This window comes from Nycticebus coucang, chromosome 22 (genome assembly GCF_027406575.1).
Source record: "Nycticebus coucang isolate mNycCou1 chromosome 22, mNycCou1.pri, whole genome shotgun sequence".
Taxonomy (NCBI): domain Eukaryota; kingdom Metazoa; phylum Chordata; class Mammalia; order Primates; family Lorisidae; genus Nycticebus; species Nycticebus coucang.
This window is the reverse complement of record NC_069801.1, coordinates 56,775,062-56,791,654: the sequence shown is the minus strand read 5'-3', so window position 1 is coordinate 56,791,654 and position 16,593 is coordinate 56,775,062. Positions and strand designations below refer to the sequence as shown.

General features: G+C 45.2%; 1 protein-coding gene across 11 annotated transcripts in view; it reads right to left on the bottom strand.

Moving 5' to 3' along the window:
* Positions 1-2,126: 2,126 nt before the first annotated feature.
* FGGY (FGGY carbohydrate kinase domain containing) overlaps positions 2,127-16,593 on the bottom strand; it is a 433,138-nt gene continuing 418,671 nt past the window's right edge. For 3 of the 11 annotated variants that reach the window (XM_053575373.1, XM_053575372.1, XM_053575379.1), the window contains 3 exons: positions 7,550-7,611; positions 3,070-3,222; positions 2,127-2,340 (listed from right to left, as the gene is read on the bottom strand). In XM_053575373.1, coding sequence (XP_053431348.1) covers positions 2,259-2,340; positions 3,070-3,222; positions 7,550-7,611 — 297 coding nt within the window. In that variant the 3' untranslated portion in view covers positions 2,127-2,258. The other 8 variants (XM_053575377.1, XM_053575381.1, XM_053575378.1 and 5 more) reach the window with 6 other exon arrangements.

Genomic DNA, 16,593 nt, shown 5'->3' with positions numbered 1-16,593 from the left:
CAGATTGGTCAGCTGTCCTGTCCAGGGTTTCTCAGCCCCTCCCTATTCTGTCAGGTTGCCCCTCATCATTGAGATGCTAATGGGGTGGGCCTGGTGACCCCCAGCTTGAGCAATGGAACTAAAGAGCAGGGGGTGAGGAAGGTCCCTCTCCAGCTGTTACAGTGGGGTGACACCTGAAGCTTTGCACCCAGACAGCTCTGGATTTAAATCCTATCTCCACTACCACCCTGAGAACGCTGTTTATCTCTTCTGAGCCCCAGATTTCTCAGCTGGAACGTGGGGTAATACTGCCAGCCTCCCAGGGTGGTAGTAAGGACTGGAGGGAGCGTACAGGAAGGACTTGGCAGATAGAATAGTGGATTATTCATTGTTCTATCTCTGCCTTCTGTGACCAGACACAGCTACTGCACACGCAGTCCTGCCCCAGGTTCTCAGTCAAGGCTGATCAGCTTTTACAGCCGAAGCCTGATTGACTGTAGACCTGGCCTCTTGTCCAGATCCTGCTACGCCCTCCTCCTCCTCCTCTGCAGTGCTCCCCAATCCTCTCCCGTCCTCAGCCCAAGCTCCAGCTGGTGTCTAGCTATGAATGAACTGGGCTTCCCCCTGCTTCCAGGTCTGCTAAACCAGACACCCATACCTCCCTGCACACTGGCCAGGCCTAAACTCTCTATATCCACGGATACTGCAGAATTGCAGAGCTGGCCTTGGTAATGGGTATGGTTATCTTACTCAGCACCGACTATTACTGTCAATCTGAGCATTGTCTAGGAGCTGAGCCCTGTAATAATACCGGCATGGTCCAGGCAGTTGACCTAAGCCCTTTACATGTATTATCTCCTTTAATCCTCATTATAATCCTATTAAGTAGGTGCTATTAATATCTTCATTTACAGACAAGGAAACTGAGGCTTAGGGAGGTTAAGAAACTTTATCCAAGTAATACTTCTCGTAAGAGCAGTAAGGTCAAGCCTTGGATCCCACATCAAGGCTCAAATAGTTGTTCCATCATATTGGTTTTCATCCTACCTGCCAACCCCCCTCTCCCGCCTCCTCTTTTGACAGGTGAGCAGCTGTGATCCACTTATTTCTGTCTTTCATTAGACAGGGCGCTTCCTGAAGGCAGGGGACAAGCTTTATTTACTCCTGTACCCCAGGGCTTTGCACAACGCCCAGCACGGAGCGAGTGCCCCAGAGGGTGTGGACTGACTGAATTGTATGGGCTTTCTCGTGCCCACCTGCTCAGGTCTCAGCACCTACTTTATCCTATCCAGACCCTTCCGAGCTGTGACATCTGCAGGTCAACATGAGCAGTCAGTTACTCTTGGGTCTGAAATGATGTGTGTGTTCACACATGTATGTACATGCGCCTCAGGGTGTGTTTGTGTGTTTGCTGTGGTATCAACTGAAACAACCACAGCTTGCCCACATAAACGCTTTCGGCCATAATGTTTCTTTACTTTTCCTTAATCTGAAAAATTTCCACAGGCTTTCTTTATCTTTATGACATATATGTTTGAAGAATATGGCCCATAAAGAAATAAAATGCTCCCCCATTTGGCATTTGTCCTGATGTTTTCCTGTGATTAGATACAGACTGCCATGCTCAGCCCAAGTGATACTGTTTCCTTCTCATGCATGTGGAGGCACAGTGAGGTCCACCTGCCCATGTGAAGTTAATTTTGATCACTAAGTTAGATGTCGCCCTATTTCTTCCCAGAGTAGTTAACATTCCTTTTCCTCTTGTAACTAATAAACAGCAATACATCCTGTTACTCATCAAAATTCCCTCCTGGATCCACTGATGGTTCCTGCCTTACCTATCTTTAAAACATGCTGATTGCAAAATGATGATCCTGTAATTAAATGTGATATTTGACTCTAGACTGGATCCTGTACAGAAGAGAAAAAAAATGCCATAAGGGACACAGAGTAAACATTAGAGGTCCCAGGTAAAGCAATGTAAGTTTTTCATTTAATAGCTGACACCGAATCAATGAAAATGTCTCCCCTGGACTGAATGATCTCCAAGGTCTTATCCTACACAGGTTGACTCTCAGTGAAACACCTGTACAGAAACTGCCAGTGAAACACCAGTGGCTTTTCAAATGGAAGACACTAGCTCTGAGTGCAGGTGTCTCATTTTTCTTTATTAAACATGATGAAGTGATACCTAAAGAGTCTCGAATATAAGATGAGGCAACAGAGGTCCCTAATGTGATGACGTAGAACCTTCTGGAGCCAGCACCTGTGAGCCCTGCTCAGTCTCCACCCATGATTGCTGCGTACTCCTTCTGGTGTTCAACCAGCTTCAGGAATACTTGATACTTCTTGTCATAATATCTGTGGGAGAAAAACAAACATGCTGAACGATCTCAAGACAAAACTGCCACGTGGATTCCCCCATACCTTTGGAAAAATGGGCATCTACCTGCTATGGCAATGCTGGCGCCTCCCAGTTTTTGAGTATTTCTTACGGCATCCCGGGCGGTGGATTGGTATGTTTCCTATCTGTTATATATAACCTACAGGAAGTGGTGTCGTCTCTGTGTTAGAAATAAGGACATTTACCTGGGGAGATGTACACAAAGGAGTAGAGCTAAAAACAGGGGCACCACTGGAATTAAAGTGCGTCTGTCTGCCTTCAAAGCCTCCGTTGCACATACTAAAAGGACCAAGCTCAGCAGAGATCCTTTGCTGTTCCCAGATTCAGTGCATAACCTGCTCCCTGCCTCACCCCAGGTTTAAAGACTGCTGTGAAACCACAGCCTGAGTAGGGCTGAGACTGAACATTTTAATCACCCTTTTGTAGATCCCACACCTACATTTCCTTTGCTTTAGATTGCTTTATCCGGGAGTGAAACCCCACAGATCCAGGACTACAGCCTTTCCTGGAGCTGCACCCTGCCTTCCGGGCATCTCCTAGCAGCCCTGCTCTCCCTGTCCTACCCGGCCGACTCGGTGAGCGAGATCTGTTAGAACTGGGCTGGCCATGAATCAGAAACAAGAGCAGCTGCAGCTGCTTTGGCGTCATAATCCTGAAAAGAATGGTAACAGACTAGACAATTGTACCTGTGGACTTGCAGCTTAGTGCTGACTCCTCTCGGCTGGGAAAGCTGACATGAGGGGAGCGGTTCATAACGCCAGTACAGCGTGGCTTGAAAAATGGAGCCTCGTGAGAGACGTTTGGTGCAAACCGTGGACTGGGAGAGAAGGGCTGCACACCTGGACACAGACAGGGTCTTCTACTCATGACACAGATTATGTTTATGGGATCCCCCCAATATTTCTCTATTAGCCATTCTGGTAACATAGGAGCTATAAAGGGGCTGAAGACAATGTGAAGAGGTTGACCCTGAAGCTTAGGTTTGTATCTCAGCATGGCCTGTTGGCTGTGGGACCTTAGATCTGTTACCTAATCTATTTGTGCAGAAATTTGCTTATCTATAAATGCAGTTGCCATATTTTGCTGTGTATAATGTGCTCCCATGTACAAAGCACACCCTTATTTTTGGCCCAAACTCTCAGGAAAAAAGAGGCCATGAAATGGTACCTCCTTCTCTCATGAGAATGGGTGTGGGTCGCAGAGCTGGCCATGGCAGAGAAGCCCAGGAGTGAGCCCAGGTGGCAGGTGAGAGGGGCCTGGATGACCTGAGCCCCCGACCATCCCCTCTTCCCACCCATGTCCATCAGTAAGAATGGTCCATCATGGCTACTCTGCTAAAAACTCCAGCGGGCTGATTTCCTGAGAGGTGTTATAGCGGGCCAGGGCCAGCCTGCCATCTCTGCTCTGTCCAGGCCGCCTTGTCTCTGGCACAGCTGGCCCCATTCTGAGGCCCAAGGGGACAAGGCAGCCTGAAAAAAGAACCAGCTTTTTGGGGTCCTCAGGGGCCACATTCCCAGTGATGGACATGGGTGGGCACAGGAAGTGAGAGGTTGTGGGGACGAGGTTGGGACGGGCTGGGAATCAGACGAGGGGGGTGCTCAGGACTTCTAGACCCTCTCACTGGTACCTGGGCTCCCTCCCAGTTTCCCTGCAGTGGCTGGTTCTATGCCTCAGGCCTCACACAAGAGGAGGCAGCACCAATGCCTGGGCACTTCCACCCTCCTTTCGCTGAGGTGTGGACGCTATTTTGTTGCTCTTAGCAGCATATCTGCTTCCAAGATGGTAGTGGTGGTGGGTGCCTGGTGTGATCAGCCAAGCGGGCTGGAGGCTCCTGCCCCTGCAGTGTCTTCCCCAGGAGCGGGTAGCCGACGGGGCTGGGGGCTGGTGAGGAGGGGGCATATTTTCCATATCCCAGGGGATTATTTTGCACACAGATATTGTTGTTTTCTAGAGTTACACTTTTAGTAAATTAAGCATACATAAAATAATTAAAACCATTTATATAGACACAGAATTTTTTTCCCTCAAAATTGGGGAAAAGAGGGCAGTTTATATGTGGCAAGGTATGATAATTACAGGATCTACCTCAACAAAGCTACTGTGTGAATTAAAGGAGGAGGTAGGTGAGGAACTCGTAGAACAGGGCCTGTCTCATAAGAAGGGATGTAAGAACTAGTTTCAGGTGACGCCTGTGGGTCAAAGGAGTAGGGTGCTGGCCCCATATGGTGGAGGTGGTGGGTTCAAACCCAGCCCCGGCCATAAACTGCAAAAAAAAAAAAAAAAAAATAGTTTCTACTTTTTAATTAATTAATATTGTCCTGTCATCATTAGCCTATGAACCTTCAAATTTATTAATCATGGAATGATTTTCCCTTTCTAGTGATACTCTATGACAATACAATGGTAAGCAATTCTTTCACTACATGAAATGGATTTTCTGACTTTGGAATCTCAAAACTAGGAGGGAGGCGAGTTAGTAATCTCTCTCATATACTTGAAGATTCCCAATTTTAATACTGACAACTTTGCAGCAACTTTCTTCCCGGGTTTATTCTTTAGATACCTGGAATCAGGCGGTATTTACCCTTGAGTGACTGTCCCGTTTCACTTAGCATTTTCAATGTTTGTTCATGCATTCCTGGGTGGCCTATGTCAGAATTTCCTTCCTTATAAAGCTAATATTCTATTATATGGATGTATCAGTTTTTGTGATGTATTCATCCACTGATGAAAACTTGGTTGCTCCCATAGTTTTGGCTACTGTGAATGATGCTGCTATGAACAAGGATGTAGAAACAGCTCTCTGAGTCCCTGCTTCCAGTTCCATTGGGTGTATACCCAGAATTCGAATTGCTGGATCATGTTAATTCTATTTTTAATTTTTTAAAGAGTTATCGTATCATTTTCCATAACAAACATGTACACTCCCACCAAACGTGCCCATGTTTTCCCACATCCTCACCAACATTGTTATTTTCTGGTTTTCTGTTTGTGTGTTTGTTTAATAGCATCCATACTAATGGGTGAATGGTGATCTCTCACTGCAGTCTTGATTTTCCTAGTGGTCGGTGATTTTGAGCAGCCTATCACGTGCTAATTGGCCATTTATATATCTTCTTTGGAGAAATGTCCACCCAAGTCCTTTTCTCATTTTTGAGTTGAGTTTTGGAGATTTATTGAGTTTTAGGAGCTCTTTATATATTCTGGGTCTTAAGCCCGTATCAGGTATATGATTTGATTTTACTCTGTTGTTAGTATCTTTTATTGCACTATTTTCTTTCAAGGTACTTTCAAGCGACTGTTCTAGAATCAGATATAAATTTGGACTGAGCATAATGACAAGATTTGGGGCCATTCTAAAATTTCAATTAATTGTGCTATGGTCCCTAGATTAGGATTTCTGTGATTCTGATGTTTTTTAATGAGCTAAATTCCCTCTCCTCTCAATTCTCACCAACTCAGTCAATTGCTTCTGTGTGGCACAGACCTAACTCCAGGTCCCTACAGTTAATCATGTAATTTGAGGGAGAAAAGTGAGAAAAGTTCAAAAGGGAACTGGCTGCTTCTATCTGCAGTTCCTCAGATGGCCTGCAGATGGTGCCACAGCACTGTGCGTGCCTCCACCATCCCCAGAGACAGCTGCCAGCAGGAAGCCAGGGATGCTCTCCAGGACTGAAAAACAGACTTCCCCCAAAGTCTTGGGAGGCTCGGAGAGAAGAGATGGAGAATCTTTCTAACTTCAAAAAAAAAGAGGGCCATTCCAGCCAGCCTCAGGGGAACAGAGGGATAGCAGCCCACAGCCCCACCGCCAGCACGAACTCAGCTCTCTGCCCGTCCCTGCACTGAGCTCCCCCGTGCCAGGGCCTCCTCCTTCCACCCCGGCATGTAGAGTGGGGTTTATATCCTGAGGATTAACAGCCTGACTCCATCTGGAGACAAGGAAGGACAAAATGAAAAGAAATTTTTTTTTTTTTTTTCTCCACGGACATGTGCACCTCTTTCAAACGCTGATCATGCTTGGGGGGTATCAGTGCCTTTTCCTGGCTTTGTTCCTATGTCTTAACCTCACATAAGTCCCTAAAATCACAAAACACTGCACATCTAGGACTCACAGAAGTCCCTAAAATCACATAGCACTTTCCCCTCATCTTGAAACTCAGTGCCAGGGAACTAAAAGAGGTCCTTTTCATCCAAACCGGGATTACTGAAAAATCCTTCTATCCACTGCCCCACTACTGGGTCCTCTCAGATGGATCTTTCCAATCTACATGTGACTGGCTCACACCACTGCTTACAACTTGGCATCTGTGCTCTGCTCATAGGCGAGGGTCAAGGTCTTTAACATGGCCTCCGAGCTCTTTAGGAGCTGACCACCTGCTTCCCAATAGTGCTCTTCCCTTGTCTCACTTCCTACCATGCTCCATCTTGTATCAATACTGTGCGTTTCAGAATTATGAATTATTTACATTTACTGGACATACCTCGCTGTTCTCACTTTTATAATTTGCATGTGTTATTCCCACTACCAAGAATGTTATTCCCTGGCTTGGCCTGTCTAAGCAATTTCTTTTAGCCATTTAAAATCAAGTAGCCTTAACCTTTCTCTCATTCCTACAATGTCACATCCCTTTCTTTCTTGGGTTACTGTGTCACCCAGTAATAATTCTACTGTGGAACATATCTCTTTGCTCTGAAAGGATCTGTGCACACAAATTAGATAGTCTTTTATTTCCCTCTAAATCCTGCCTGGAGCTCAACCTAATGCCTGGAACATAGCGAGAGCTCAATAAATTAACAGTATGTTAAATTGGGGTTAAAACACTTACCCAGGTCATTTTGTAGCACTCAATGGTAAGAGATACACAGTATAAAAGAATGGGCATATGCTACTGGGTCTCGGATGGGAAATATAAGAGATCCCTGCTTCAGAACAAAGAAGACCAGATTTGCTGCCAATGACTTAGGGCAAAGGTTATTGGTCTGATAGTTCAGAAGCTTGCATTTCACCCCCAGGTCTTGCCCTCCATAAGTCTGCAATCTCAGCTAAATGAAAGTGACTTTCCGTCTGAGCCAGCTGACCTCCTGAGTTTAGTCTAGGTCTACAGCTGCATGCATTTGTGTCTTCTCAATGTTTTAGCACCGTGCACATAAAAATTATAAACTTACTTTTTATCTTCTTGTCTTGGGAACACAACTTTCCCAACTTTGCTCATTTTTGCCATTGCCTCCTGTTAATGGAAAACAACACAGAGAGCTGAGTTGGAGAGCTAAATTCACACTCGTCACAGGAAAGAACTTATTAGAATTCACTTCCTTTTAAGATACTTGGTTTATCCACTTTTTCTTCCACCTTATTTTTCTCTGGTAGCAAGAATAAAATCCAATAAACTTTTAAAGTTACATCTATGACCATACATCCTGAGCTTAATAAAGAGTTGTATTTTGGGGTCTCCAGGGCAAAATACAACGTAGGAGGCAAAGCACTTCTGTATTGCCTCCAGGGACCAGGGGAGGAATATTTCCCCTCCTCACTGCCTGAAAGGAGGCCACGTAAGAAGGAAACATAATCAGTCTCTGAGTACATCATCTACTGAACTAAACACAGCAATACCCGGACGGAACCACTTTACACCTATACTTAGACTCCTTTAATTCAACTCCTGCTCTTCACAGCAGTCAGTGAAGTTGTGGGTACAGGCGTGAGATCTCCAGGTTGAGTCTAATTGACTCATGTTCTGGAATGTGACTTCGAGACATTCTTGTCTTTCCAATGGGCCCCTCAGGCAGATGACATGTTACAGCATCTGGGTGGACAGATCAACGTAGATTGTATCAGCTCCATTGCATGAGTGGAAGAGTTGGGTTTCCTTGGGTGGTCTCCCGAGGCTGTTAAGATCTTCAGGAAGTGAACTCGAAAGCAGTGAACTCAAACTTTAAGAGTCCACCAGACCTGACTGGGAGGTGGTAAGCAGCAGCATTCGAGGCTCCAAAAAACAGGTCCGGCTACTGATGGTTAGTTGTGAAGGATATAGTCATTCAGGGGTCATGTGCATAAAAGGCCTTACTCCAAACATTCATTATCCACTCACTGTGCCAGGCTCTGTGCTACAGACACAGAATTGCATACAATATCCTCTTTGTCCTGGAGAAACTCATGTACTAGCAGGGGAGGAAAACACATAAAAAGGTGACTACCACACCAATTGAAAGAGCCCTTGGGTATCTTCAAAATATATCCCAGTGTCCCCTTGACACCATTCTGTGATTGATTGGTTGATTTTTGTGCTGTTAATTTCCTTCTGACACCCTATGCGTTTACTGGCTTATGTGTCCATAATCTGCCCTCTCCAGACCTTGCCCCAACCAAGAGGTAAGTTACACAAGGCTTCATTTAATTATTGCTGAATCTCAACACCTAGAACATTCAAAACCATACCGAGCCCCCTTCATGTGCCAAGACCAGCCCTCGATGTGTATGTAATCAGGAGAGGAAGACTGTGTGGGCCTTTCACCAGGGAGCTTGCCATTGAATGGGAAAGACATTTCACCCTGATCAAAGTAGAGTTGATAAATATTATGCTAGGAGAGGACAAACTTCTTTTCAATATTTATTCCAGGGTTTTAGGAAACCTGGTAGTTTTTTTACCTGCTAACCGACACACATTTCCACCCTTGCTTCTGTGAGGACAGCATGAACATTGTGAACTAGTTATCTGGTGTCCCAACCCTCAACAGACTTGGAAGTGCTGACCGGGAGAGCGCTTAAAGCAGCAGGCATGTTGACAGGAGGAACAGCAGCCTTAGGTAGGAAGGAAATTGTTTAAATTACAAAACACTATTGACGAGAAAGTCATGGGCAAAGGGCCGTCTGGAGCCAAGGGCCAAACAGTCAAACGTATTGCAGGAGGCGGCCTCCAGGCCACATAACGGGGCTGTTTTCAGAGCTCTGCTCACCCCGAGATGTATCAGAACATCTTCCTCCCTTAGAGCACACCCCACGTCTTTGAGATCACCTTGGCCAGTCCTTGTTCCGTCCCTGCCTCTTCCTTGGGTTGTGCTCTGCTGCACTTCCACGGAGGACTCTGCGTCCTGCCACCAGGGCTGAACCTTGAACATGCCCTTGGGAAAGGCTCTTCCTGGCTGCGTGCGGGCCCAGGCGTGAGACAGCACTGCAGGCCTGCCTTCACAGGCGGGGGCGGGAAACTTGTGTCACAGAAGCTCCTCACCAGCGTTACTTTCCTTTCCACTGTACATGTGTGGCGAAATGGCAGACATCAGGGAATTCTCTCTTCCTTTCCTCCCATTACATTTGGTTGTGTTTTAAAGATAAATTATTGAGAAGCAAATGCTTGTAAGAGAGATTCCGAAGGTTAAAAAAGAGGTTGTTTCTCAAAAAGAACAGATTTAAATGTGAGACTTAGCTGGGTATCAGCACTACGGAGAAGGTTTTTCTCTGACTCATGCCTGCTGCCTGCCTCCCACCCAGACTGACTGATTCCCTCGCCCGGAAACTTGAGCTTCTGTGCATTGTAGCACCTGAGGCCCCACCATTCTTTCTTAACAGATCAGCCTCCCCAACTAGACCATGAGTTTCTTAAGGCAGGAATTATTATAATTATTTTTCCTGCCAAACTCAGCATCTGGCATATTGTATACACTCAGGGAATGTCTACTGAATGAATGAACTTAAGGGTAATACATGTGACAGAATGTTCAAATGGAAGTTTTGGCTGAGATCTAAAGATGACAGATACAAGATACCGAGGCAAACTGAAAACAGACCGCCCTGAAGAATTTGTAAAAAGGGTGCCTGAGGACCCATTAATCAACTCTTGAACCTTTAATCCACATGGAAAGTCGGGCCGAGATGGATTGTTAGGAAAGAACTGTTGGTCTATTGCATGTCAGGCCTCCTTCCAGGGTGACATGGGAGGGGACGCTCTCCCTTCGTGAGTCCTGAGCACGAGGCTTTACTGTGACCGACACGGGGCTGGGGGGGGGGGGTGATGCACGTGCTGAGACTGTGGCACATGGTGGGTGGCGTAGGAGTCTTCCCTGGAGGAGATGGGCTGTCTGGCAGCTCAGTGTACAAGTGAAGGAGAGGTTGTTCTGGAATCAGCCAGCACTGCCAGCCTGTCAGGCTCCCAAAGAAACGACAGCCTCCCCCAGGGGCCTGGGCCGCCCACCTGTGGGAGAACCTCCAGGGCTGTGTGAGAGAATCGGCATAAAGGAGCTGGAGGTGAGCTGCTGGATCTCTAGAAAATCAGAGAAGAGGAAGAAATCTACTGGGATAAAGAGGCATTAACTGAGACAAGGCTATTTCAGGTGGGAGGTTTCCAGACACATCTATGATAGAGCCTTATGAGAACAACACTGAGCTCTCTGCACCTGACGGGCTACAAGAGCATGAAACCCAATGATGACGGTGCTGAGGGGACGAAAACCGTCCTACCCCCCCACGCCCCCTCCCTACACCCTCTAACTACCTCAGAGGCAGAAGAAAACAGCGACTTTATGTCAGAGACAAAGTCAACAAGGAAGAAGAAAGACTTTGAGGACAGCCGCGTCTTCTCATTTGTGGCAGACCCCGGCTGGAGGGACCAGGGGACATCTTACCTTGACTTTTCTATAGTCCCCGATATTTGAATTTCTGAATTTTGGCTATGTCTCACAACCTAAAGGGACCATACAACTTGTGTCATTTAAGGGATTTTGTATTTATCTTAAAAAAAAAATAAAAAGAAAAGTAAAGTAATAGAACCACCAGGATTTTAAACCAGGGCAGGGAAAAGTGAGGTGAGCGCCACTGTGCAAACATGAAGGGGCAGTGGGAACACAAAATAAAGCTGATTTTTATTCTATCTCAAGAATCGGTTGTGCTACACAATTTTTGTTTGCTTCACACAGCTTGTTAAACACGAGTGGCATATGAAAAATAAAGATCAGCTGAAAATATACTCAAAGGTTAACAGGCTGGAAAGCATCGGCGATCACAATTTCCTTGTCAACTTGTTTGCTTTTTCTTAATTTTTCTACAGTGGCATATATTGCTTTGATTATTGCAAGGGAAATACAAATGTACTGCCTTGTATATATTCAAAAGTTATGCTTGCTCAGGTGGTCAGAATGACTGGGGCTCACTTTCCCCTCTCCTGGAAGTCAGGGCTCCTGACACTACAGAGAATCAGTGCTGTCATCAGAAAGAGTGCTGCTGAGTTTTCCGATTTCTCCAAATAATTAACATAAAACTGAAATCTCATGATCCCACTGGCTGCCATAAATCTGGAAATTACCAGAGCACAACAATATGAATTTATTACGGAAATGCTGACACACGCTAAATATAGTTACCCCCCACAATATATTTCTGTTCCGAAGGGTTTATTTGAAGTTGGCCTCCAAATTCCCACTTTCTGTCAGCAGGCGGGAGCCGGCCGATCCTGATTTGCAGCACGCTACCCTCTTTGTTGGGGAGTCTAGACAGCACAATGCCCACAGTGACTTCTCTCTTTCCTTTTTGCCCACACAATGAAAGCTTTTTTAAAACAAAATATTTTGTAAAGTAGCATTTTAATCACTTCTTTTCTTTCTCTCTATCGGGCAGAGCTATAAATAAACCATGAAAGTTCACATTTGATTGTCACTTCTGAAAGCAAGTGAAGGGTTTCTGCAGGGAGAAAATAGAGGCCCTGTGCCCCAGCCATGAAAGACCTCATTCATGTGGATTGGCCGTCCCCAGGGTGCAGAGGCCCAGACACAGTCAGCACATGCTGCTCACCACTGCTCGGGAGGTGGCATCTGCGCCTGCCAGGCCACTGTGCGGGTGGGGAAGACACTGGGCCTCACGTGTTGTGGCCCAGCTTGGGAGCTCCCAAAGGGCGGTGGGCTGCATTGGGGTGGAAGACCAGGGAAATGAGGCAAAAGACAGGAGGAGCTCCCACCGCTCTGGAGGACAGAGCTTCCCCGAGTTGCAGACACACTGACACTGGCAATCTGGGGCAGGGATCTTGTACCTTCTTCCCCGCCCAGGAGAAAGGGAACCTTAAGACTTTGGGGGAAAACTGTCAGGTAGTCTGGACAAAAGTACCAAAGGGCACTGTAAGCCTGGCTGAGACCAGAGTCAGGATCTACATGGGGAGAAGTGGCGAGGACCACCCCAGTGAGAGCTGGCTGTAACTCCCAGGAGGCAGGAGCCCTGTCACGGTGGGCCTAATGCCCAGCACAGTCCTAGCACTTACAGCTGCTCGGCTAATGTTTGCTGAGTTGTTGAAGGAGGGTGTAAGGACAGACAAAAGTAGTTTGGGCTTTGCCACCCACGGCCTTGTGTAAGGGACAAGATAAAGTCGTCTAGGCTTTCCTACCCGTGGGAAGGTGCCATGGGTTCCTAGACAGCCATGACTGTGTACAGTGAAGTCACACCTACGTAACTGCTGCTTGGCACGCTGCCGTTACTGTTCCCCTGAGTATAAAGGTGTACAAGACCTTCTGTACGTGCACATTGTGGATCACAGGATGTGGACTTTCTGTGTAACTCAGCTCCCTGGCCACCAGGAGCTGGATAAGGGCAGATCTCCCATGCTAGCCCACCAGCTGCCCGTGAGCTGAACAAAGCGTGTTCCACCTGCCCTCCATGCCTGAGTTTCTCTCCCCTCTGTTCGAATCAGAACACTGGTGTTACGGAAAGGCTGATGACTCTCAAAACAGACAAACTGAGATCACCCCTGGGAGCACTCACGATGATCCATTAGGATTCTGGAAGAAACTCCTGGAAGCACCATTTATATAATTTTTAGTCTAAGTAAATGAATTAAGCTTTACCAGCATTTAATATGAAGATTGTCACTAGATGGATCAATTGGGCCACCCCGGCTGCCAGGATTTGCTGCACCTTGTTCTTACGCGTTCCAGCTTAGGGACTCACCAGGATCATCAAGTTTATTTAGAAGCACCCTCACAAAATGAAAAAGTGACTTCAAAAGACTTAGTCAATGGACCCCAAGTGACAGTGATAATTCAGATTCAAGAAGGCAACAAAATGCCAACCCTTATGCGACACCGGCTCTTCACATAAGGTGAGAACAATGAAGACTAGTCAACGAGAATTGAGAAAAAAAATAAAATTATCAAGAAGATCTTTGAGATATAAATACACAGGCATATATGAAATCATTCAGAAATCATTAAAAAATAATTTAAAAATCATTAAAAACACAACTGGCTACAGATATATAGCACACCTTTACATATTGCTAATGTTTGTTGCAGCCCTCATTGTAGGTGAATTTAAAATATTTCTTATTCCAGCTATATTTCACTTGTCTTATGGAGTAAAATAATCTATAAGCATTTTATAACATGTTTGCATTCTTTCATAATAAGTTTTCGTGGATTGAGGATGCACGCTCATTTTTTTTTTTAACTGATGTGGCACAGGGTCCATGAACGCCGGGTGTGCCTGGGCTTGGCAGCGGCCACCACCAGCGTTGCTGTGTTACTGGTTCAGCATCTCCCAGGTGCTTGTTCCCTCCTGTGCATTGTGCAAGCTGTGTCATGTACACGACCTTCTGAACCCTCAAAATGACTTTATGACACAGACATTATCATCCAACCCCGCTTTATGAGTAAAGGGACTGAACGGAGGGAGAGAATACATCTTCCCGAGGTCACAAAATCAGTATGTAGTAAGCCGGAACTCAAGCCCCGTCGGATTCAGGCCTGTGTATTTAACTTTGTATATATTATATATCTCTGCATAGACTCTATCCCTTAGATTCTCTAGGCCCTTATACTCAGATCCAATGGTACTGTCCTCCTTGTAGTGAAAAAAGCCTGGTCCTGGTGTCCCCTGGGCTTCAGTTCAAATCCCACTTCTGTAGCTTATTAGCTGTGTGATCACCTTGAGTGAGAACGTGTGTGTGTGTGTGTGTGTGTGTGTGAGAGAGAGAGAGAGAGAGAGAGAGAGAGAGAGACATCAGTACAGCACACTGCACCTTTCTTAAGTTGCTGACACACAGCTCTACAATCCACAAATCTGCCTCCTTCAGGAGCTCTGACTCATTTTACTGGAACAACGGGTTCACATGCTAATGTGTGGGCTGAGGCACATGACCCCTCCACAGAAAAACAGAAAATATATCAATGTGATTTTCCTTCAATGAGCCTTAAGAAATAGCTAGCTGTTCTTTTATTTATCTGGGATTTTTTTCTTTTTTTTGGATGCACTCATCTTTTGACCTGGACCTGGTCTCCTGTGTGATCCCTGTGCACTGACAACAACAACATCCACACGCAGGAAGGGCTGAGAGCAGATAAAGAATGAGAGAGGTTCCCTGTTAATAATGCCGTGAGCACTGGCCCCCATTTATAATTTTAAATAAACTGTATCCATCTAGCTACATGCACACATTTATAAATCTTCAGAAGGGTGATTATATGTGGGTGTATACATTTATCAAGGTGTATATTTATTTAAGGTGTATACTTCAGATCTGTGTATTTAACGTATATTATATCTTAATTTAAAAATGGTAAAAGAAAAATAAAAAAACACTGTATGTAACAGAGTGTATATAATATTATGTTTTATTGTCAATTATAAAAAGGCCTACCAAGTACAAATAAAAAAATTTAGATTCCTCATTCTCTAATTTTGACTCTTAAAATATGTAACGTCTCTTGATCATAAATCAGGGGAGGTGTGGAGACTTTAATTCTGTAAAAAATGGAGATGTTAGTGGGAAGATACTGGGTGTTACTGGACAAGCTTGTCCTGCTACCTTCTTCCTTCTCAGGAACGCTCTTCTGGACCTTTCACTACCTGGCTTTTTCACATAACTTCAAATATCCAAACCAAAAGACTGCCCCTGGCCACTCCTGGCTGGAGAGTCCACTTCTCTTAAACATCGCCTGCCTCATCATCTCATTTCTTGCCTTTGTAACCCTTCACAGCACACAGCACCCTCTGAAGTTAATAGTGTTAGTTTGTTCATTGTCTACTCATCCCCTGTGGTCCTCACCTCTGCTCTACCCTCCGGAATCCAAGCAGAATCCCAGCTTTGTCTTCACTGGTGTATCCCAGGCGTTTTGCAGGCATCAGGTAAACACTGGGTGTACGTATAAATTTGTGGAAGGCCTATTTCACGCATGTACTATGTATTTATGTCGTGTCTCATCTGATCCTCAAAACCTTCTGCCAGGAAGGTCCTATTACATAAACTTACAATGAAGAAACAGCCTCCGAGAGATTAAGTGATTTGCTTAAGCTAGTAAATTGCTAAGCCAGGATTTGAAACTTGCTTTAACTGGCGACTAAGCCCAGGCCCATTCCTTGAGGAACTCACAGTCGATAGATCTTTAGCTTTAGTTCACGACAATTTGTCTTTGTCAAATGATGAGTTTGGGGCCCTGTAAAACCCTAAAAGCTTGCTTTCTCCACCGTCAAAGACAAATTCAATTAAGGTCATTATGCTGTGCTTACAAAGGCAGGAAGGTGGACTCACTGATGTATAGAGAGACTGTTCATATTAATTACTGAAACAGACAAAATCATTGCCAGCTGTATGGCCCTGAGTATGACCCTTCCCTCCCCGGGACTCACTTTCTTTATCAGCAGAGTGAGGGGGTTGGATTAAATGATCTCTAAGTCTTTTCCAGCTCTGCAATTGGTTGGTTTCCAGGTCTGCAATTGGTTGGTTTCATGCACATGTGTTTTTTTGATTAACTCTTAGTTGACAAGTTACTCCTTCCTCTCCTTGGGACATTTCACTCGGGTTTTACTAGGCCCACTCTGCCAGGAAATACGTCCACTATGTTTCCCCAGCAAGGTAGAGTTTTCATTCCAATTCAGCCAGAGACAATGGGAGTGGCTCTACACTAGCTAAGGCTTTCGGCCCCTGTTGCAGTATTTTGAGATGGGGTTCTAAAACTTCACTTTGCTGCTAAGGGGTTGGGTCCAAATACAAATATTAGACAAGTATTCATCCTATTTGCATGAGTTTGACTTGCCTTTTATGAGTTTTCTGAAGGCAAAAATCTCAAGCTTCTTGCTAAAAGCGTCAGAAAGATTATTATAGACTCTAACACTGTAAGCTATCAATCATGTAATAATCTACTGTTGACAGGAAAAGAAATGACTCTGCTAATATTTCTGACTAAAAAGGCAAAGAGCACTTCAGTGAGCTACAATAAAAATAATACAATAGTAACTTAAT